Consider the following 24,363-nt stretch of genomic DNA (forward strand, 5'->3'; position numbering starts at 1 on the left):
AAAGGGAAAAATTGTCTCAGCAAGTACTAGTATAAACAAGCTATTAACAATGAGAATTTGGAGGAAGAATCTTAGTTTTAGTCATATACATACTATAATGTTAATCTATCAATCAGGAGTTTCTACTTAATTTTTATGGGTATGTCAGGGTTAATAATTCCTGATTGTAATATATTTTACCAAGATGGAGGTTACATTAAAAACAGCTTTCTTATTTTGTCAGTATTTATGGGAGTTGGAGGGAAGGTGGGTATAAGTCAGCCTTTTGTTATTTGGGTCTAAGAATACTATGGAGTATGTATATTTATTTTTATGATTTTATTAAATGTGTATTTTGATTATTTTATTCCTATATAAAACGTAGAAGTTATAGTCATGTTTTATGTAATTTTATTTGATCCGAATGAGGTACTTCTTGTTCAAGATGAAAAGAAAGCTGGGAAAAAATGTTTCTTAGGTGTAAAATGTAGTAAAGTAAGGTAAAAGCAAAACATCTGTCCCCAGTACTTTCTAAAATCTTTCAGTTGTTTTCTTTATAATTGTGTGTACCTGATTGAAGTATTCTGTATGTACTGCATAATACAAACAACGTAGAATTTTCTTCCCATTTTTTTCATTTCCACAAAAAGAATGCAGTTATTTTTGAATTGAGTTCTTGAGGTGAACGATTTTATAACAACAGTGATTACATTTTGATTTTATCTCTTTTTGTATGTTGTAATTTTCAGAATTGATATGACATAATGTGGGGGACAGAATATTAACTAGCTTTGAAGTAAGGTGATTCTCAGGTTGAATCCTTGCTTTGTTCATTCATATGTCTTTGGACAAGTTATATAACCTCTTCATAAACCCCTGTTTAACCATCTGTAAAATATGAAAATGCACATCTTCCAGTTTAGTAAAAAAGTAGAATCTTGTTTTCTTTCCCTTTTTAGCACAGTGCCTGTGATACTATAGGTGATGAATAACTACACCATGTATCTTTAATGCTGTCTGTTAATATAACATTTTTTGTTCTTAGTATTATTAAAAATAATTATGCTATATTTCTTGAGCTATATATTTTTTAAAGTTGGAAAGCAGGAAGAAATTTAAGTAGTTCTAGTTTTATTTAGCAGCCTATTGAATTGACAAGGATTGCATCAGTATTAATGCTACGCATTGGCGTGGATGCTGTGGTCTTCTGCCACCCTGCTTGGTGATTTGTATTGGTACACATTTTGCAGAGGCAATTTGGCAATATATGTTGAAGACATTAAAACAATTAAATCTACTTGATTTAATATCATTGCTTAGAATTCACATGTCTGATATAATCAGAATTGAACATTGCAGCACAGCTCAGTAAAATTAGAAATCACTGATTCTTTAGTACTTGGTGTGGTAAATCATTATGGTTGAAAAATAATCAGATATTAAAATAATTTTTTTGAAGAAATATTGATAACATTAAGTTAAAAAAGGGATAACAGTAGTGGTTTTTTTTTTTCACTTTGTCTCAGTTTCGTAAAAAATATGGAATTATAATTGTGTTTATATGCCACAAAAAGAATAGTGTGCACCAGTATACTAATAGTGACTATCTCTGTGAGGTGTGATCATGGGTGGTTTTTGTTTTTCTCTTTGTGCTTCTCCATATTATACTCAGTTTTCTTTCCTTTCTTTCTTTTTCTTTTTTGGTAAAGATTTTATCTATTTATTTGACAGAGAGAAACAAAGTGATAGAGGGAACACAAGCAGGGAGAGTGGGAGAGGGGCAAGCAGGTTTCCTGCTGAGCAGGGATCCCGACATGAGACTCAGTCCCAGGGTTCTGGGATCGTGACCTGAGCCAAAGGCAGATGCTTAATGACTGAGCCACCCAGGCACCCCTATACTCAATTTTCTATAATTGATGTGCCTTTTTCTTGTCCAGATCACATATGACGCACCTTTTGAGTTTAGAACATAACATCTCTATTAGTGCACTACAGACCAATACCTACTGGCTAGGTAATATAACTTTTAGGTAGTCCAGAACGTGGTATGTAACAAAAATCTTTATAGAAAACAACCCACAGCTCAATTAGAGAGTAAATACATTTTTTTTTTTACAAATACTATTTTTTAGAGTCCAAACCCACTATTAGACCTGCTGGTTCTGACGGAGTCACAGGCACGAGAGGAAACGGATGACATCCGGACTGCTGTCAGGCAACAGCTCCAGAAAGAACTGATTGCTCTTTTCAATACACTGCTGCTCAGTTTCATTGCAGTTACCGACAGGTACCGTTTGTCATTGAAGGTTTGGGGACATTGATGAAGAACCTAGTTTCCTTTTGATTGCCAAAGAATATTACTTTTTATTTGTTTCAAATCAAGGAAGAAGGAATTCAGTAATAGTCAGTTGTGGTCTGTTTGTTTTTATTTCAGTGGAATTTCTGGTATAGACTGTTATTTCACACACACACACACACACACACACACACAGTATTTTGCTCTTTCTAGGTTTTAGGTCTTGATCCTCTCTTAATTCTCTGAGCAATTATACCCATTTCTGTGGCTTTATGACTGTTTTTACATAGATGATTTTCAAGTGTGTATCTATAATTCGGACTTAAATTTTTTTTAATTGGATAAATTTTACTATTTTAACCATTTAAAGTATACTGTTGTGGTTTTTAATATGTTCACAATGTTGTTCAACTGTCAGTATTTAATTCCAGAATATTTTCATTACTCTGAAAAGAAACTTGGTACCCTTTAAGCAGTTCCTCCTCCTTTACCCCTTATCCAAGCCTTTGGCAACCACTAATCTTTCGTCTCTATGAATTTGCTTATTCTGGATATTTTATGTAAATGGAATCAGACATATGTGACCTTTTGTGTCTGATTCCATATTGTGTCTTCAAGGTCCATTGCTGTGATGGCCCATAACAGTGCTTGCTTCTTCCTATGGCTGATTAATGTTCCATGTACAGATATACCACATTCTGTTTATCCATTTTTCTGTTGGTGGACATGTAAGTTGTTTCTATCTTTGATTATTATGAATAGTACAGCTATGAACATTTGTGTACAAGTTTTATGTGAACACACGTTTTTAAGTCTCCAGTACCTACTTAGAACCAGAATTTCTGGTTTGTATGGTAGGTAACTCTGTGATTACTTCTTCAAGGAAGTGCCAGTTGTTTTCCATAGCGACTATACCATTTTACATTGCCACCAGCAATGTGCGAGTGTTCTAATTTCTCGGCATCTACCCTAACATTTCTTACTATGGCCATCCTTCTGGTGTAAACTACAATCATTTTGGTTTTGATTCTGTTTCCCTAATGAGAAATGATGCTGAGCATCTTTTCATGTGCTTAATGATTATTTGTTATCTTCTCTGGAGAAATGTCTGCTCAAGTCCTTTGCCTGTTTTTATACTGGGTTGTTGTTTTTGAGTCATTCTGGACATCAGTCTTTTTTTTTTTTTTTTTTTTAAAGATTTATTTATTTATTTATTTGACAGAGACATAGCGCAAGCAGGCAGAGCAGCAGGCAGAGGAAGAGGGAGAAGCAGGCTTTCCACTGAGCAGGGAGCCCAATGTGGGGCCCTGCTGGCTTGCTTAGATATTTGCAGAGGTACCATTCCCTTTGATGGTATAGTTTTTCTTTTGGAGTGGTTAAGGTAAAAGGATCCCAGGACCCTGGGATCATGATGAGCTGAAGGCAGCTGCTTAACGGACTGAGCCACCCAGGCGCCCTCGGACATCAGTCTTTTATCAAATATGATTTGCGAAGTTTTCTTCCATTCTGTGAGCTGTGTTTTCACTCTTTGGATAGTGTCCTTTGATGTATGAAAGTTTTTTTTATCTGAAAAGGTCTTCCTGTGCTCAGATCCCAAATCTCTGCTAGATGGAAGGACTGATCCCACACACATGAAACATCTGAAACATGCTAAAGTGTCAAAACAACCCTAATTCAGCTCAACACCTGGCTAGATCTCAAAGAGCAGCCTCCTAACCACATCTTGTGACCAAATGGCAAGCCTTTTCTCTGAGAAACTGTTAGGTACTTTGCTTTCAGTAGCTCTTGTATACAAATACTTGACATACAGTCACAAATGGAGAGAGTATAAAGAAGTAAGAAAATGTCTCCTGTAACTAAGAGAAAAAAGTCATTAGAAACACTCACAAATGTCAATATTAGAGGAACTTTAAAGCTGTTATTATAAAATTTTCAATATAAATGTAATAGATATTAGATGAGAAGATGGACAAGATAAGTAAAAGTATGTAGAACATCAATAGCAGAGAAAGCGAAACTGCAAAAAAGAACTAAATACTAATTCTGCTACTGAGAAATACAGTTTCTAAAGAATTTATTGCATGGGCTTAGCAGCCAACTAGGCACAGTATAAAAGAGGATTAGTGAATTTAGAATACAAGTCAATAAAAATTTTACTACACGGGGTCACCTAGGAACCTTCTGAGGCGCTGAGAATGTTATATATGTTATTTTGCTTGGTGATTATGTGATTATATACATAGGTAAACCATCCTTTAGTGTATATATAAGATTTATGAATTTTACCTTATGCATTTGTGTGTCAATGAAGTACTGAAGACAAGAACAAAATGAATCCATTGGTGGTAGACTCTGGAATGTGTATAGACTCTTTTGAGGTGGGCTTATTAAAATATTAAGATCAGTAGCTCAGGAATCTACATATTAAATAAATGCCGTAGATAGTCCCGTGGGCTAGACTTTGAGAAAGACTCAAAGTGCTATGGACTCTTCCTCGGGTGAATGTTCTTTGGCTATTGAGAGGAACTTGCATAGGGAGGATGAGGTCAGCTGGGTCTGGAGCTTGGGGAAGGTACAGGGACTAGTAGAGGGAATTGATGGCAGCTGTGCCAGGTTCAACCGGCTTGCTTAGATATTTGTGGAGGCACCATTCCCTTTCATGGTATAGTTTTTCTTTGGGAGTGGTTAAGATAAAAGGAGCAGACAATGAGAATGACTTTTATGTTAATTTAAAAAACAGAAGAACAGGGGTGCCTGGGTGGCTCAGTGAGTTAAGCATCTGCCTTTTGCTCAGGTCATGATCTCAGGGTCCTGGGACTGAGCCCCACATCGGACTCCTTGCTCATTGGGGAGCCTGCTTCTTCCTCTGCCTCTATTCCTCCCCCCCAACTTATGCTTGCTCTCTCTCTCTCTCTCTCTCTCTCAATCTCTCAAATAAATAAAATCTTTTAAAAAACCAGAATACTGTTTTTAATACTGTTAATTACAAGTGATCCTTGCACGACACAGGTTTGAACTATGTGGGTCCACATATACATGGATTTTTGGGGGATAAATACAGTATAGTATTACACATATATTTTCTTTTATGATTTTCTTAATAATATTTTCCTTTCTTGGGGTACCTGACTGGCTCAGTCAGTAGAGCATGTGCCTTTTGATCTTAGGGTTATGAGTTTAGGTCCCATGTTGGGCATGGAGCTTACTTACAAAAAAATATTTTCTCTTCTCTAGTTTGCTTTTCTCTAGTTGTTAAAAGAAAACAGTTTATAATAACATATCACATATAAAATATATGTTAATTAACTATGTTATCAGTAAGGTTTCTGGTCAACAGAAGGCTATTTGTTGACTTTTTGGAGAGTCAAAAGTATATGAGGATTTTGACTGCACATGGGGGTCAATGCCCCTAACCTCCATGTCATTCAAGGTTCAGCTGTACTTTGTTGTTGACTCATGAGGTATATGAATTTACACAAATAACTTTTAGGCTTTGGTATGAGTTCTGTGTGTTTCTGAAACTTCAAAAACACCTGGATGGCGGGTATATAAAAATTAGGATCTTTAAATCATACAACTACACACCTATGAGACTGTGATGCAATGGGTAAAAGTATAGGCAGTAGTTGTCAATTTTAGAGTGTAAAAAAACTGAGGAAATTTCAGATTTTATTCAGTGCTTTGTTAGACAATGATATTCCTTCTAGCAGTTTCATCTTTGTATCCATGCCTACTTATTAGTTTTAGGGATTTTGTTTTCTAATAAAAAATGTTCTCTTGATTGTTCTGTTTCTGACAGTTACCTTTAAATTATGTGTCAAAACTCATTAAAACTTTTTGTTTTAGCTTTCTGGGGAAAACAATTTCAGCTAATTAAAAATTCACTTTTTTATCTAATGATTAAAAGTATAGATTTAATGTCTGTCAATTAAAGGCATTTAAAGTATGCATTTAATTTTCCATTCCAACTTTAAAATTTTATTTTTGGGTGCTAATACCAATATCCATTTATGTACTTTTCAAAGATGTCATAGACCCTAGGTGGTATTTTAACTGTGTTTTCCTTGAAAAATCTTGTTTGAGACTGCCATTTCTCCTGGTTTCCTGATGTGGGAAGTTGTTAGTAACCCTCTACTACCAATAAGTTAACCTATTAGGCTCATCACACTTGTTCTCTCATTGATTTTTTTTCCCTCCTTTACATACACAGGAAGTGCTTGGAGCTTTTTTATGTCTTCCAAACGCAGCTGGCTCTGAAACTGCTCCAGTGTCTGAGAGTCACAGACGCTCCTCACTTCTATGGCCTGCCATCCCTCGAGAGGACCTTACGAGGGATGGCCCATCTCACGGCATCTCCGGGATGGAGCTCCCATTCTCCTCTCACAAAGCCATTTGAAATTTGTGTTAAGTACTTATCAGGCCTCCTTGAAGTAAGTAAAAATTGTAAGTGACTATAACAACCAGAATTACAACTCCCAAAGAAGAGCTATTTACTATGTATTGTAGTATTGATTGATTGATCACTCCCTTTGTGACAGGCACAATGTTAAGTGAATTATATGTATCACTGTATTTAATGCAGATGATTATTCAGCATTTGTATGATTCCTTATAATGGCTATGTTTTAGTGATTTTTATTAATAGATAGGTAAGATCACTTTCAGGATACACTCATTTTCAAGAAGACTAGGGGCTACATTCAAGTCCTCTCTTTAGGGTAATTTATTTATTCACTTATGTTATTTGTCCTTTTTATATTTATGAAATACAACACTTATGTGGAGAAAACATAAATATATAGTTCAGGTGTCGCATAGTGAATCACTCCTGATCTAAAAATAGCACATAGCCAGCACCTTGGGAATGTTTGTCTCTGCTCCTCTCCTGAAAGGAAAACTAAAAACTTTGTTTTTAAAAACTAAAAACATAAAACTTTGAGTTTTATGGTAAACGCTTATTTACATTCCTTGGTACTCTACCGCTTAATTATGTGTTCGTATTTACAACAATTCCTGATTTTTAAAATTTAGTAAAATGGAATCATGGCTGCTTTCTTTATTCATTCTGCTGCCTGTAGGTAGAGTTGGTTTAATTTATTTTTCTCTACTATTCAGCACTACAGTATTGAAGGACATTTGGATTTTCTTTTTTTTTTTTTTTTAAGATTTTATTTATTTATTTGACTGACAGAGAGATCACAAGTAGGCAGAGAGGCAGGCAGAGAGAGAGAAGGAGGCAGGCTCCCCGCTGAGCAGAGAGCCTGATTCGGGGCTCGATCCCAGGACCCTGAGATCATGACCTGAGCCGAAGGCAGAAGCTTTAACCCACTGAGCCACCCAGTCGCCCCTGGATTTTCTTATTCTAATTTAGAACAATTTTGGATCCTGCTTCAGTGAATATTCTCATCTCTTAGTGAACAGACTTTTTGATATTTTCCTTTCTAAGTATTGTTGAATATATGGAAATTAATTGTTTTTTTTTATATTAACCATAAACCCAGCAATCCTTATCTACAAAATCAAAGTAAAGGCCTTTAATTTTTCACCTTTTCATCATCATGCTGTTTATGGTAATTTTTTCAATTAAAGAAAAATAAGATTAAGGAAGTTTCCTTCTAGTCCTATTTTGCTAAGTGGGTTTTTTTTTTTTTTTTAATCATAGATGTATAGTGCTTTTTCTGTATGTTTTAAGATAGACAGGATTTTTCTCCTGTATCCTATTAAGGTGGTGGATGCAGTGGATCCATTTAAAAATGTTAAGCAACCTTGCGTTTCTGGGAGAATTCAACTTAGATTACGACGTATGATTCCTTTGTGTATCAAGAGATTTGGTTTATTAATGTTTTTAGAATTCTTCTAATTTTCTAATGCAGAGGGTGCTTTTAGAATTATTGCATGTCTTCTTTCTCATAAAACTTTATTTATTATTTATTTATGAATGAATGAGGGAGAGTGCCCCATGCACCAGAGAGAGTGCACTGTGCACAAGCAAGGGGAGTGGCTGGCAGAGTCCCTATTGAGCAGGGAGCCCAATGGTGGGGCTTGATCCCAGGATCTTGGGATTATGATCTGAGCCCAAGCCAGATGCTTAAGTGATTGAGCCACCCAAGCACCCCTTTTTGTCAGGTTTTAATATCAAAATTAGCCCGCCATCTATATATAAATTTTATGTACCTTTTTTTCCATTTAGAATAGTTGATTTGAATTGGTGGTATTTCTTCCTTAAATGTTTAGTAGAATTTGATGATGAAGCAGTCAGACCTAGAGTTTTCTTTTGGAGAAGATTTTAAATGAATTGAATGAAAAATGAATTTAAATCTAGAATTTTGAGAGTTTTATTTTTTTGCATCAGTAAATTATGTTTTTCTAGAATTTTATGTAAATTTTTGAATTCATAGCTCTAAAATTATCCATCCGTCAGCTCATTCTTTAAATATATGTCAGATATACAATGAGGTCCTGTTTCATTCCAGGTATTAATTATTCCTTCCCTCTAGTTTTTTTGATTAGTCTTACGGGTAGATTTATGTTTTATTGTTATCATTTTTTTCAAAATAATGAATTTTGGTATTGTTGATCTTCCCTTTAAAAAGTTTTTCACTGTTTTATTAGTTTCTGCTTATGCTTATTTCATTCTCCTTTGGGTTTAAAATATGGCTCTTTTTCTGAAAATCTTTTTAATTAAAGAAAGGATTTATTTATTTATTTATTCCGGGGGTGCCTCGAGAGAGCGAGCGAGCGAGCATCCCAAGCAGACTCTGTGCTGGGGGTGGAGCCCAGTGTAAAACTCAGTCTCAGAATCCTGAGATCACAACCTGAGGGAAAACCAAGAGTTGGTCGCTTAAACTACTGGGCCACCCAAGTGCCCTGTTTTTTCCAATATTTTAAGATGGAGTCTTATTTCACTGATTTTTTTTTTAAAGCTTTTTTCAAGTATTTTTAGCTGTCATTACTTCTAATAAGCATGACCTTAATGTTATTTCACACATTATGGTGTGTCCCATTTTTATCACTTAGGGCACTATAGTTTTAATATGATGTAATATGTATAGTAGTGATAGAACTGTGCACGGTTCTGTAAGAGAAGAGCTTCACCAGGGCTCCTCCCAGCCTTGCATTTCTGCGTGCAGTCCGCCGAGGCAGGGCTTAATCATAGTTGATCTAAGTCTTGAAAAAGATCCTGTGATTATTCTGGAACATGAGAACATGAGGCTTGCAAGGAACTGCTACGAGACTGTTTCTTACTTGCTTTGCTCTCTATAGGGATGTCTGCATTGTGCCCGTTTCTTCTTGCCTCCTGGGTTCTGATGACTGGGCTCTCTGCCTCCATTCCCTTAGGGAACAGCCACAGACCATGAGCGCTGAGCTGCAGCGGGGCCTGAGCGCCGCCACAGCAGAGCGCCCTGCTATCCGTATTGCTGTTGTCAGGCGCCTCTGTTTCCGTGTCCCCCTGTAAGGACTGGGAGCTGGCACCTTTGGCTACTATTGCTTTTGCTATTTTATGTGACTAATACACTGTCTGACTCTAAAAACAGCTTGTTGTTTCCTTATTGACCAGATCTGTCAGCATTGCTTGTCTTGAACTTTCAGTGATAGCCAAAGATGATAGTCAGAGGTTGGGATCTTTTAACTATTAGGATGTCAGGAAAGTCTCTTAGAGGCGGTGGTGGACAGATTTGGAAAGATGACTGAACTGATTGATAGTGATGGGCATTCTAGACATGGGATATTTTGACCAACTTGTCTCGATAACTTCCTATTCCTTTCCATGCCGCACACCTGCTTGTGGTCCAGCCGTCTACCTACCAGCAGATTATCCTGTGCAGACAGAAACCTTTCAACCCAAGCTTTTTCAAGTGCATATTGGCTCTTTGTAATCTTGGATTTTGAATCTTACATTTGTTTTAATTTTTTCCCATATCTCTGAAGTTTTCATTTTATTTGTCTGTTTTCACTAAATAAAAAAGTCTATTTTAGTGGCACCTGGGTGGTTCAGTTATTAAGCTTCTGCCTTTGGCTCAGGTCATGATCCCAGGGTCCTGGGATCAAGCCCCACATTGGGCTACCTGCTCTGCGGGGAGCCTGCTTCTCCCTCTCCCACTTCCTCTGCTGTGTTTCCTCTCTCGCTGTGTCTCTCTCTGTCAAAAAAAAAAAAAAAATGTTTATTTAAAAAGTCTATTCATACAGTTTCTTCTCTCTTTCAGATGGCAATCTGTACACAAATTTTAAGATTTCACTTATTTACCTTCCTTAAGGAGGTCTTCTCTTATCTTCTAGACATGTACTCTCAGTAAAGAGTGACTGACTGGTCTCTTTGGTTGTGTGTCTGCTGTAGTTTGTATGGGCCACTGTTTAATTATTACATCAATATTTCATTATTGATTGCTTTCATTATTAAATCATGCTTTAGGTGATGTATATTTAGCTGTAAGCCATGTTTCAGATGATGTTACCTAGAATTTTTCCCAAAAGTACATCTTGTTTTGTTAAAAAGATTTAAAAATCCTAAATCCTAAATACTCTTTTTTTAAAAAAAAGATTTTATTTATTTTATTTGACAGACAGAGATCACAAGTAGGCAGAGAAGGAGGCAGAGAGAGAGAGGAGGAAGCAGGCTCCCTGCTGAGGAGAGAGCCCCATGCGGGGCTCGATCCCAGGATCCTGGGATCATGACCTGAGCCGAAGGCGGAGGCTTTAACCCACTGAGCCACCCAGGTGCCCAATCCTAAATACTCTTAGCTGTAGTATAGAATTTAATATGAATTTTAGTGTAGCCATTTTAATAAAATTCTTTTTCTTAGATAATTATAAATACTAAAGAAATATACACTGATAGTTTTCCCAAACTTCAACATGTCCAGAAATGTTTGTATTTTGAGAATGGTTATGTTAGCTTAGAGACCTTACCACAGTAGTTTTTGAAAAGTCAGATCCTCTAATGTATTTCAATATAACTCAATATGAAGTACCTAATTTACAGCATTATGTGTTACATGATTTGTCTATACTTCAGTTATAAACCTTTTGGAATCCATCTCCTCTATAAAGTAATTTTTATCTGTTTCAGATCAGGGGTGTGTGTGGGTCTGCCACAGCAGTGACTGAAGAACTTAGGTGCTAACATTATTTATATGTGGAAACTACCCGGAGTGCTTTTTTTTTTTTTTTTTAATTGTGTAAGAGGAGAGATTTCAGATCACACCTCATGTTTCAAATACCAGAAATTAAAATGAGCTTTCTTGGTATTAGAGAATAAAATGTCGTCTTAGTTCTAGGTGAGAAGTCGAGGCAAACGGCAGTAATGCCATTCTAAGTTCACTTCTCTTTGAGGTAATAAAAATCAACACAGCATATAAGCTAAGGAATAGATAAAAAGTACAATCCCTGTTTTATAATGTTCCACAGTTAAGAAAAACTTGATTAACAAATCTTGATTTGGTATAAACAGAGGAGCACCTTTCATGCTTTATACAATGTCTTGGGAAGAAAATCTTTTTGTCTTCCCATTAAGTGACAGGAAAATAATGAGATATCTGTCAGTTTTGTCAGACATTGTGGCAGAGACCCATTAAATCTTACTTGGGTCCTTTTGCATAGTTACATAATTAGTAAACATCTAGATTTATTTATTTTACTACTGGTTAAGTGTATTTTTTTAAAGAATGAAGTAAGGCTTATGAAAATACATCTTGAGGGGCACTTGGGTAGCTCAGTGGGTTAAGCCTCTGCGTTCAGCTCAGGTCATGGTCCCAGGGTCCTGGGATGGAGCCCTGTGTCGGGCTCTCTGCTCAGCAGGGAGCCTACTTCCCTTCCCCTGCGCCCCCCTCCACCTGCCACTTTGCTTACTTGTGATCTCTCTCTCTCTCTTTGTGTCAAATAAATAAACAAATAAATCTTAAGAAAATACACATTGAAACAAAGTCATTGTTGGTCCAGATGACTTGCTATATAGTTTCTCACTAAAGCCGATTCCTTTACAGAAGGGAGCTGTATTTCTAATGTAGGTATTTTATTTCTGCCCAGTGAAATTTGAATGGGAATATTTGCTTTTAGTGGTTGAGAAATGAGGCTTTTAAACCAAGCATGATACATTAAGATAGGTGAATAGACCGCGATAATTAAATCCTTAAAACCAGATATACAGAATATAATTCCATGGGTCTGACAGAAAGGTCTGATTGAAAGGAGATAGTACTAAAGGCCTTGGCTTGTCCTTTACCATGTAGGCATGAAACCACAATATAGTTATCTCCAGTGACTTAGAGAATAATAATACTTAGATAATAATAACTGGTCATTCTGGTGTCTTAGTTCTAAGATAGTCCTTTAAAGTTTTCAACTTTTAATTATGAAAAATTTCAAATCTACACATGAGGAAGGAGTAGTAGAGCAGAGCCCATCCCCTATAGTTTTTAACTGCTGGACAGTTTCATTTTATTTTTCAGACATAATATACACTTTTTTGGTTTATGAAAATTCTCATGTAGTTTACAGATCCCAAATCATCTTCAAATAAATTGCTTTTGTTCAATAAGCTGTACCTTAACATTTATGATTTATGTTGTCTTTTTAAAATCATCTGCTGTACGAGCTGAAAAAAAAAAATCCTAAACTAGAAAGTAGTCTCTGTTTTAAGACAAAAGGACTTACTTCAGAGGATGCTGTGATGAATCAATGCACTCAGAGGCTTGGGAGTACTTTTTATTGTATTGGTCAGATAACAAGTTTTTAACATTTTTAAAAAAACTATTGTTTTTTCTTAAGAGAGCCCAGGAGTGGGGGAGGATGGGCAGAGGGAGAGAGAAAGAATCTTAAGCAGGCTCCACACTCAGTGCTGAGCCTAATGCCGGCCTTCATCTCCCTACTCTGAGATAATAACCTGAGCTGAAACCAAGAGGTAGTCACTTAACTGATTGATCCACTGAAGCACCCCAGATATCGAGTAGTTTTGATTGTTTTGCCTCAAAACGTATTTTTCTTTTATAATGTGTTGGCACCTATATATAGTGAGCATTCCTTTTTTATTAAAATTTTATGAATTTTAAATGATCTTTTGTCACTTTGAATTTTTTTTTTAGTTTAAGAGTTGAAAAGTGGGGCACTCAGGGTCATGAGATCGAGCCCCTCATTGGGCTCTTCATTTAGTGTGGAATCTGCTTGAGATTCTCTCTCTCCTTGGCTTCTGCCTCTCCCCCATCACACACATGCACACTCTCTTACTCTAAAATAAATAAATCTTTTTTAAAAAGTTGAAAAGTTATAAAGGTTCTTGTTCAGCCAGTGAACAAATACTTATTGAATCCCAATTTGAGGGACAATATATGATTTACACAGAAATGTTCCAAAAGGGTATGTCACATATTTTAAAGGATTTTTAAAAATTAGGTAGAAGGACTTTTCCTTAAATTGCTGTCACCTGGTTCCGCTTATCTATTCTTAACTTGTCAGTTAAGGCATATTTCTTCAGATAAGAAACATTTCTTTTGTTGTTATTGATGGAAATGTTTCAAATCCTTCAGATATGTGGGAGAGTTGAGAAAAAGTTGAGAGCCAATGATTTAAATAATGAACATATTCTTAAATGTGGAATAGAAATCTGAGATTGCTCAGAAGTGGGAAAAAATACCATTTACATTTAAATCATAATTCTGGAAAATCTGCCTAACCCTGATAGTAGGGTTTTGTTTTCTAATTTTTAAATTTTCTTTTCTTTTTAAAAAGATTTTATTTATTTATTTGACACAGAGAGAGAGATCACAAGTAGGCAGAGAGGCAGGCAGAGGGAGATGGGGAAGCAGGCTCCCTGTTCAGCAGAGAACCCGATGCGGGACTCCGTCCCAGGACCCTGAGACCATGACCTGAGCTGAAGACAGAGGCTTAACCCACTGAGCCACCCAGGCACCTGTTTTTTAAATTTTTAAAACATTTTATTATCAGAGAGAGAGAGAGAGAGAGAGAGAGAGGGAGCGCGCGCATGAGTGAGGTGAGGGGGAGAGGAAGAGGGAGAAGCAGACGCTCCACTGAGCAGGGAGCCCAGTGTGGGGCTCAATCCCAGGACTCTGGCATCATGACCCTGAGCTGAAGGTAGACACTCAACTGACTGAGCCACCCAGGCGCCCTATTAGAGTTTTATTTTTTATTTTTATTTTTAAAAATATTTTATTTATTTTTTTGACAGAGAGAGAGATCACAAGTAGGCAGAGAGGTGGGTGGGGGGGAAGCAGGCTCTCTGCTGAGCAGAGAGCCTGAAGTGGGGCTCGATCCCAGGACCCTGGGATCATGACCTGAGCCGAAGGCAGAGGCTTTAACCCACTGAGCCACCTAGGCGCCCCCAGAGTTTTATATAGGTAGCAATTTCTAAGTATATTTTTCCAATAAGATATTGATAAGCTCTTTTACTTAAAGAATACTGTAACATTTGAAAAATGTGTGAGCATATTCTGCATCACAGAAGTCTCCTAGGAGGATACTACACATCTTTGTATAAGTTCCAAAGGGAGAAAATTTTAAACTAACAATATTTAATTGTGGTAGCAACCTAAAATATACCATCTTAACCATTTTGAAATATGTAAACTGTAAGAATGTTACGTATACTTTATGTGGCTAGGATTCAAATCAGACAAGTTAGTAGAAAGTTACATGTTTATTTTTAGGTACCACTCAGAGTAAAGCCACCATGACATTGTTTATCCTTGTTTTTCAGGTCATTACTTCTTTTTATGTGGAGCGTGGTGGAAATGCTATGTCCTTTATGGGAAAAGGTGTCACAAAGAGCACAATTCTTTGTTTGCTTCACTTATCTCATGAGATGATGGCCCAGGCCCAGAACTTGGTGAGAGCACTGAAAGCTACTGTCTTCTGAACACTTGCTAGACAAGGAGTGTGTGTGTCTCACACATTTCAAGCCTACATGAAAACGTCTCTTTGCCTTTCCTTCTTAGACAAAAATGATTTTTGACTGAGATGTTTCTTAGAAGTTGTGTATTATACAAATCTGAATTTTATTTGAAATTTTATTGAAATTTGTGTGCTCTAGAGAATTGCATTTTGTCTAAATCATGGGGGGAATAGTTTTGAAGAAAAATTAACTTTTTAGGAAGAAGCTGAATTTTTTGTTTTTTTGTGTTTTTATTTTTTTACCTTGTTTTTCTTAAATATTGAATGAAAGCCAAGTCTTAAGTACATTTTAACTTTATTTTGATTTTTAAAAATTCAGTTATTTAAACTTCCTCTGTTTTAGTCTTAGAAACTTACCTAAAGTGTCTTTTCCCTTTTTTTCATTCTAGGAGTGGATGTCACTTTGGTTCTTGCCTTTGGGTAGTCACAGTGAAGAGCATAGTCCTACTCAACAAGGATTGGCTTGGTTGATACCATTATGGGTTGATCGAGACCCAGAGGTCAGTGTGAAGGAAAAAAAATTAGTTATATTAAAAACAAATGAAACAAAATAATATGTGCATATATGTGAATTCATATTTTCCAAACTGAGATTATTTTAGTGGCTATATCTTAAGCTATTTACTCCCTATCTTAGTTTGGGCTGCCATAACACATAACACAGGTGACTTGGAACACAGAAATTTATTTCCTCCTAGTTCTAGAGGCTAGAAATCAGAGATTAAGGTGTCACCATGGTTGGGTTCTGGTGAGGCCTCTCCTTTCTGGCTTTCAGACAGCTGCCTTCCTCACTGTATACTCAGTGACCTTTCCTTTCTTTCTCCTCTTAAAAGGCCATCAATCCTATCAGATTAGGACCCTACCTTTAAGACCTTTTTTAACCTTAATTACCTCCTAAAAGCTCTGTCATCAAATTTATGTACATTGGGGGTTAGGGCTTACATACCAATTTAGAGGGGATATAGTTCAGTTCATAGCAGACCCTTCTCAGTGAAATTCATTAAAGTATAGATTAAAAATAGAAAAAGAGAAAAAGGATCATAGAATCTTTCAAGTTTAGAACAGTGAAAAATTAATGGAGAAGCCTAGCCATTTTCAAGTCTAGAAGGAGAGCTGCTAAATGACATTTGTGTGTCATTTAATAAAATAATACCATTGCAGTACAAAATTTTATATTAATAAAATTTCCAGTTTTAGCCATTTGTCCACTTCCTCTTTTCTTAAAAACCACTTTATTGAGGTATGATTGACATACAAAAAGCTATACGTATTTAATGTGTACAGATTCAGGAATTTGGAGGTAAGTGAACACCCTGGAATCATTACCACAATCGGTGTTATAAACATATCCTTCGCCTACAAAAGTTGACTCCTAGGTCCTCTATGTTGTTTATTTTTATGATTAGAACACTGAACTTAAGATTCATCCTCTTAGCAAATATTTAAGTATATAATACAGTACTGTTAACTATGGAGACTGTAATTTAATTATGAAATATAATTAATTTCAAGCAAGCAATGATTATACTCTATTCCACTGAAAACCTTGATTTTTAGAAACACTATTTGATCTGATGTAGAGGTTCCATTCTTTATACATATTGGACTTGGACTTGCTGCTTGACCATGTTATGACTACATTATTTTTTGTTACCCTGTAGCTATCAGTGAAACTATTTTAGAATCAGAATTCAGAAGTGAACCAAAATGCATAGCTTGAGCAGCAGTGGAACTATGGTAAACATATACCTCATCAATCTTATTTGAAACATTTTTCTTTTTTTTAAATATTTTATTTATTTACTTGAGAGAGAGACAGTGAGAGAGAGCATGAACGAGGAGAAGGTCAGAGAGAGAAGCAGACTCCCCATGGAGCTGGGAGTCCGATGCGGGACTCGATCCCAGGTCTCCAGGATCATGACCTGAGCCGAAGGCAGTCGTCCAACCAACTGAGCCACCCAGGCGTCCCCGGAACATTTTTCTTTTACAGTAATTTTAGAGAAAATACTAAATGCTTTATAAAAAGATAGTTTTTTTTTTTTTTTAAGAAATTTCAAAAAAGTTAAGTCATGTAGAAGAAACACTAATAACTTAAGGATGGTGGAACAAAGTAATAGATAACCTCTTTAAAAGTGAGGAATAAACAGGAATCATGTTCATAAAATATATGTAAGCACCTGATGCTTTCTCTTGAAAGAGCTGTGAGCTATTTTTATTCTTATTTATACCTGGTTTTGATTTTCTATGACATCTGCTTGTTTGAATTGTGGAATAGGATTTTTATTCATTCATAAATTTATAGAGCACTATTTTCTGTAAGTGCCTTTTATAACTTAGGATCGTCAGTGTCGTAAAAGTATGATATCTTATGTAAAATTAAGAATTTATGTTAGGGAATTGGGTTCTTTGATTTGACAATTTTACTTTCATCTGAACAGGTGAGGTTCACTTCGCTGGGATTAGGATCAGCACTGACCACCCTTGAAACTGGCTGTATGGCTTTGGCAAACAGTTGTCAAAACATTTCTGGTGGGCTCTGGGGAACGGTGGTGAACATTCTTCTGGATCAGTCGGAGTGTAGTATGGTGCGCCGGGAGGTACGCCTGTCTTTAGCACCATCTCCCCGTTCAGCCGCAGAGATTTGTTACGATGGTCTTTATAAACTGTACCCTCTGTTCAGCACTGTGGACTGATCACCCACCGTGATCTTTTGTCCCTGCAGAAACACCCGAATGAAATGCTATCAGAGAATAAAAAAGATACTAATTCACAGTAAATACTGGAGTCCTTTATTTTGATACGATCAAAGCTGAATTTGCTGTATTTTATACAAACTCTTCTATATTATTACACATTGAAAAGTAGTTCACAGAAAAAAAAATTACTTTTCTGTTCCTCAGTGTGTAAGTAATATCTATAAAGCTTAAATTGGATGCATGACTGTCACAATACTCTGTAGTAGTTACATGACCTAAGAGGAAAAATAAACCCTGTTTTAATTCTTTCTAAATAATTTGTGGTTTTCTGTTGTTGCTGCTTTGAAATGGTGATTAATGCCAATATTTTTAAAAACAGTAATGAAACAGTGATTAGAGGCTTATGGAGGAAACAGGAGCTCCAGGGCTCACAATTTGCTGGTTCTCCATTCCAAAATCCAAATCCAAATCCTATAGTTTTCTTGTTACTTGTTTTTTAGTGGTAATGCTTAAACTTTAGCTTCTTGATTTACCAACTTTAAAGACATCTGTTGACTTAACAATTAAGGTAGTTGAAAATTTCACTCTTGGGTCCCCTCTGTTAGCCCTGTTATTCACCCTCATATCGTCATCTTCACTGTATAGATGATCAGTGTTCATACCGCTAGGATTATTCAATTTGACCATCTTCAGGACGTAGAAGATAAAGTTGGACATTTGTGGTTTGTATTTCTAGTTAGGCCTCTTACTGAGAGGAGCTTGGATGAGAGGGAAAAGGGGGGAGAGAGAGAGAGAACAGGGTACATGTGTATGTGGAATAATAGAAACATGAAAGTGTATTTCTTAACTGCTGTCACAAAAGTTTATATTTTATATTTTATAGATCATTTTTTGGAAAAATAAAATTCTGAAATAGGAGTGAGCTAAGCAGTTCTCATAGTGATGTCTTAGCATATATTGTTGCCCAGTGATATGTTTTTTATTATGAAATTTCAATATATTGGTTATTTTGGAGATGACAACAAGGTGGCAGTATTGACATTTTCTTTTCTTTTTTTTTTTTTCTAGGCTGCATTTATTCTTCAGAATCTCCTTGTAATTCCAATGCCTTCAGTAATTTTAAAGGATTACACTTGGCAGGTGGGTGACTTTAAAACTTATCAAGCTAGTAGATATTTGAGATTAATTGGTGATAGAGTATGCATATATAAATATATATCTCAACAATATCTCTTACAAGAGTATATAGAAAAAAATTTTTTTTTTAAGATTTTCTTTATTTATTTGGCACAGAGAGAGAGAGAGAGAGAGAAATCACAAATAGGCAGAGAGGCAGGCAGAGAGAGAGGGGGAAACAGGCTCCCAGCTAACCAGAGAGCCCAATGCGGGGCTTGATCCCAGGACCCTGAGCTGAGATCATGACCTGAGCTGAAGGCAGAGGCTTAACCCACTGAGCTACCCATGTACCCATAATATAGAACTTTTCTTAGAGTTTTTCAGATTTACAAATTTTTCTCTGTAATGTTAAAGGTAATTTTGGTCAGAAATAATAGCTAACATGGTATTTACTATGTATAGAAATAATAGTTAATACAGTTTATTATGCAGTCTTCTAGGAGCTTAACAATATTTAACTTGTATAATTGGTTGAATTCTGAACCACCAATTATTTTCATTTTGTAGATTAAGGAACTTTAGCACACGGTTTAAATAGATTTGCCCTAAATCACACCTTTGCTTTGAATCCAGCTAGTCTCTCTTTTCCACTCATTATACTGCCTCTCTAATTTAATAATAATACATAAATTGGTTTGTGGTTAAGAATGCATTAGTGTTAACATCTTTTTTCCTTTTTTCTGGGTCAGTGCAGTTAAGGTCATAATTTATCTTTCTTTGGTTTTTACGGGATTAATTTTTTGTTTTGAAAATCAAGTCCAGTGGTACCTAACTTTTTTTTATAGCTTCCTGCTTTTTTAGATGATTTGGAGAATAGAAAAGTGTTGCCACTGGGCAGATAAGAGATGCGCTTTCTCTCTGTATATTTATCAGTTACATTGCTACATCTCACTCTCCAGGATCCTAGACAAATCCAAGATTTCTTTCCCTTTTTCCACTAGAATGTATCTTTGGAGGAATTGCTAAACTCAGTTGAGCCTGCTGTGAGGGCAGCTTTCCAGGCAGGGACCTGAAGCCTGGATCCAGGTCAAGGCCCACATCTCATTTTACTCTCGGAAGGCCATTTTCCATAGCTGACGTACCAGCTTAACCCTGCTAGTTACGGAGTATCCTGGCCACTTTTCTACTTGTTCCTCTAATTTGTTTAACATTGTCTTCTGATAGTGGTTGATTATCCATAGTCTGTACTATAATAAAACCATAGGAGACAAAACTGGAGGGAATGTACAGGATTAATATTTATGTTAATAGTGTAGTAGTTTGATTTTTGTCATCCAATAACTAGATTTTAAAATGTGTTTTTTTGGGCTCAAATACAAATCATCTCTAGTCCCATTGTTAAACTAGTGACACTTGTGTTTTATATGGTTGGTAATATAATGCCAATGAATTTTTTATTGTTGAAATATAATATAAAAGCAAGAGTAATACTACTTCTGGGTTCTATTAAAGCCTTTGGGACATTTTATTAAAATATAGAAGCATATATAGATGTTCCTGTTTTTCTCTCGCAAGTTCAATACCGTACAGTTCGTTTTTGTTGCTAATGACATGCTTACTGCAGCTTTTGGTTTTATTATTCTCCACTTCTTTATCACAGAATTAATTTTCTACTAAAACATTGAAAATAGTGCTTTTTTTTTTTTAAGATTTAATTTATTTGACAGAGAGAGAGAACAAGAGAAAGGGATCACAAGTAGGCATGGTGGCAGGCAGAGGGAGAGGGAGAAGCAGGCTTCTGGCTGAGCAGGGAGCCCAGTGTGGGGCTCCATCCCAGGGCCCTGGGATCATGGCTTGAGCCGAAGGCAGATGTGACTGACTGAACCACCCAGACGCCCCCAAAATATTGCTTTAACTGAGCTTTTGGAGTCTTTTGCCTTGCTTATTATGGCCAGGATAAAACATTTTGAGAGCTTCTCTGATTCAAAATAGTATTTGATGATTAAACTTTTGCTAGTCCTACGCAAAATTAGAAAAACAAGCTTAATTGCTTTTTGCGTTTTTAATAAACTCAGATTTTTTTCCTTTCATTCTTTTTTTTGGTCATTATTTTTCTTTAAAGATTTTATTTATTTATTTGACAGGCAGAGATCACATGTAGGCAGAGAGGCAGGTAGGGGGATGGGGGCGATACAGGCTCCCTGCTGAGCAGAGAGCCTGATATGGGGCTCAATCCCAGGACACTGAGATCATGACATGAGCTGAAGGCAGAGGCTTAACCCACTGAACCACCCAGCACCCCTGTTTATGGTAACTGTCCTTATTTAGCACCATAAAGAGCTGATAGTCTCATATTTGTACCCCCACCTTTTTTTTTAAGTTTAGTGGTACTTTACATCACAAAGTGAAAACAGCTGTTCCAAGAAGGAAGAAAAATAGTCTTCAAATACTTCGATGGAATTTTATAATCTCCAAGAGGTTGTGGCCTTTGCCAGTTTATTACATCTAGAAAGAATGTGCTACAAATCCAGTATTCTAAAACCAGAACTGTCTTTGGTAGAATGATGAATAATCTTATTCAAAAAAATGTTTTTGAGTGCCTGGGTGGCTCAGTGGGTTAAGCCTCTGCCTTCAGCTCAGGTTGAGATCTCGGGCTCTCTGCTCAGTGGGGAGCCTGTTTCCCCCCTACTCTCTGCCTGTCTCTATGCCTACTTGTGACCTCTCTCTGTCAAATAAATAAATAAAATCTTTAAAAAAAGTTTTATTTGCTTGTCTTTATATATATTTCACAGTATTTTGAGGATAGAGCAGGAAGTAGCACCAGTATCTAGAAGCATTGTAAATATGTTATTTTGATTGAGATAGGTATTTCATTAATTATGTTTTACAAAGAGAATTGCTTTTACTGCTTTGCACTTTGTTTTGATGCCTGAAGTCCAAGTTGATATTCTCTGTACTGTTGCTCCACTGGGCATTCTGCAGTGTTCTTTTTGTGGTTACTATCCCTTCCCAAATTCTTTCCCTACACATCCAGAATAAATTCCTATTTCATGTCAGTATCTGCAATTGTACTTCTGAGTGGTAATAATTCGTATGTACAAATAATGTAACTGGTTGGTTTTCCTTTTATTGCTGAGTGCTAGAAAGTTTAGAGCCTTCCTATCCAATGTGGCTTATCTGGTATATATGTTTTTTAGCTCTATTCCTGGTTCGGTATTTTCATACCCTTCTTTTTCTTTCTTTCATCCCTGTTATACTTTTACTATCATGTTATAATTCAAGGAAAGGTAAGTATATAGTAATATATACTATATTAATATAATATATTAATATACTATAGGCCTTTAATCTTATATAGGCCTTTAATCTTTTCTGGAACAAGATGAGGCATAAATCACTTAAAACATTTTAATTTTAAAAAGTATTTATTAAAAAATACTCTCAGTAGGGGCACCTGGGTGGCTCAGTGGGTTAAGGCCTCTGCTTTCGGCTCAGGTCATGATCCCAGGGTCCTGGGATCGAGCCCCGCATCAGGCTCTCTGCTTGGCAGGGAGCCTGCTTCCTCCTCTCTCTCTGCCTGCCTCTCTGCCTACTTGTGATCTCTCTCTGTCAAATAAATAAATAAAATCTTAAAAAAAAAATACTCTCAGTAAACCATATAATCCATTTTAATTCCCTCTAATCAGCATTATCTATATCAATAATTTAGATTCTTTTTCATATATTAACTTTATTGCCTTGCCCACTTTTTTTTTTTTTAAGATCTTATTTGTTTAATTTGAAAGAGAGTGTGAGAGAGAGAGGGGGAAAGCACAGAGGGAGAGTGAGAGGGAGAAGCCTCTATGACCTGAGCCACAGGCAAACACTTAGCCAACTGAGCCACTCAGGAGCCCCTGCCTTGCCTTACTTCTTACCACTTAACTTAATCTTTCTGTGTAGAATATATGTGACCATATTTTTCATATATTTTTTAAATGTTTCTCTCAGCCCCCGCCCCAGACATGATAGTGATTCATTAGTCTTTGCTAGTACATAATGATTTTGCTAAGTAAATAAAGTTAAAAATCAGGTCTTAAGTTTTTTAGCATGATTCCCCACTTACTGTTGCATGGATACAGAAATGTAGTGGGTATGGGCAGTGACCAGGAGCAGGGGAAGAGAAGGGGCCTGACTTCAGTGCAGTTTCACTCAGCACCCAGCACCTTCATTCGGGCCTGAAACCCTTGCTCCTGCTGCAACAAGAACTCAGTTTTTGGTGCATCAGGCCTGGTGTGCATCATAGCACTGTTTTTTGTTTTTTTAAAGGTTTATTTATTAAAGAGAGAGCACGTGTCCATATGTGTAGGGGGAAGGGCATTGGGAGAGGAAGAGAGGTAGAATCAATCCTCCAGCAGACAGCCCGCTGAGCACAGAGCTGGACACCGGGCTCTGTCCCAGGATTCTGTGTTGATGACCCGAGCTGAAGTCAAGAGCTGGCGGCTCAACCAACTGAGCCAGGCAGGCGCCCCTCAAGAGCTGTGCCTCTGACGACCAGTATTGTCTTCCCTTCTTCAAGGCTTCCGCCTCCTCAGGCAGAGGAAACAGAATCATTGTCCTTCAGGCTTCAGACTGTCCTGCTCCCAGCTCTCCCTTGTCTTGTAAACCAGGTCTCTACAGAGTGACTTGGATTCAGTACTCTGGCGTGGGGAAGATTCTGTTGCTGGGTTTAGTTTGAGAACCATTATCACAAATCCATATCTCTGCAACTTTAATAACCAGGATGGGATTTTAGAGTTGAATATAACAAATTTATTGACTAGATAGGGATTATCAATGTAGTTTGTTAGGTTTCATTTGTGTAAACATTTGTTGAGCACCTCAGTTTTGGGGGTTCACATGTACCTAATCAGATTTAATTCTCCAGGGCTTATGGCCTATGGGAGAGACCAAACATGTACCCTGGGAACATCGCTATAATATTTTATGTAGAATCATGGCAACTTATGCATAGTTTTTATAACATTAAAGTTGTTTTTTCCACTTGAATATTATCACACATTTAAATGTAAAGGTAATTTCATGCACTTAACGTATAGTGAGTTGTCAGTTTGTGGTTAAGTACACTTGTTTATGCTTTAGTTCCTTTCCACATTTTGATAGGACTTTGAATGGTCTATGTGTATTTTATTTTTTTTAATTTATTTTGAAAAAAAATTAGTCTTCTGTGAAAGCTGCAGAAACAGTACAATTTTTGTATACCTTTTACCCAGACTCCCCGTATATTACAGTTATACCAAGTTTGCCTTCGCTCTCTCTGCTAGTGTCTTTTCTCTGAACTGTTGAGAGTTGCAGGCATAATTCTTATTTTTTCCCTAAACGCTTAAGTGTGAATTTCCT

General features: G+C 36.5%; 1 protein-coding gene across 6 annotated transcripts in view; it reads left to right on the forward strand.

Annotated features, from left to right (window-relative positions):
- RTTN (rotatin) overlaps positions 1-24,363 on the forward strand; it is a 157,738-nt gene that overhangs the window by 65,748 nt on the left and 67,627 nt on the right. For 5 of the 6 annotated variants that reach the window (XM_032309818.1, XM_032309819.1, XM_032309821.1 and 2 more), the window contains 6 exons: positions 2,112-2,266; positions 6,486-6,705; positions 14,982-15,110; positions 15,565-15,675; positions 17,614-17,772; positions 18,940-19,011. In XM_032309818.1, coding sequence (XP_032165709.1) covers positions 2,112-2,266; positions 6,486-6,705; positions 14,982-15,110; positions 15,565-15,675; positions 17,614-17,772; positions 18,940-19,011 — 846 coding nt within the window. The remainder of the gene's footprint in view (positions 1-2,111; positions 2,267-6,485; positions 6,706-14,981; positions 15,111-15,564; positions 15,676-17,613; positions 17,773-18,939; positions 19,012-24,363) is intronic. The other variant, XM_032309820.1, reaches the window with a different exon arrangement.

Source organism: Mustela erminea, chromosome 13, assembly GCF_009829155.1.
Source record: "Mustela erminea isolate mMusErm1 chromosome 13, mMusErm1.Pri, whole genome shotgun sequence".
NCBI lineage: Eukaryota > Metazoa > Chordata > Mammalia > Carnivora > Mustelidae > Mustela > Mustela erminea.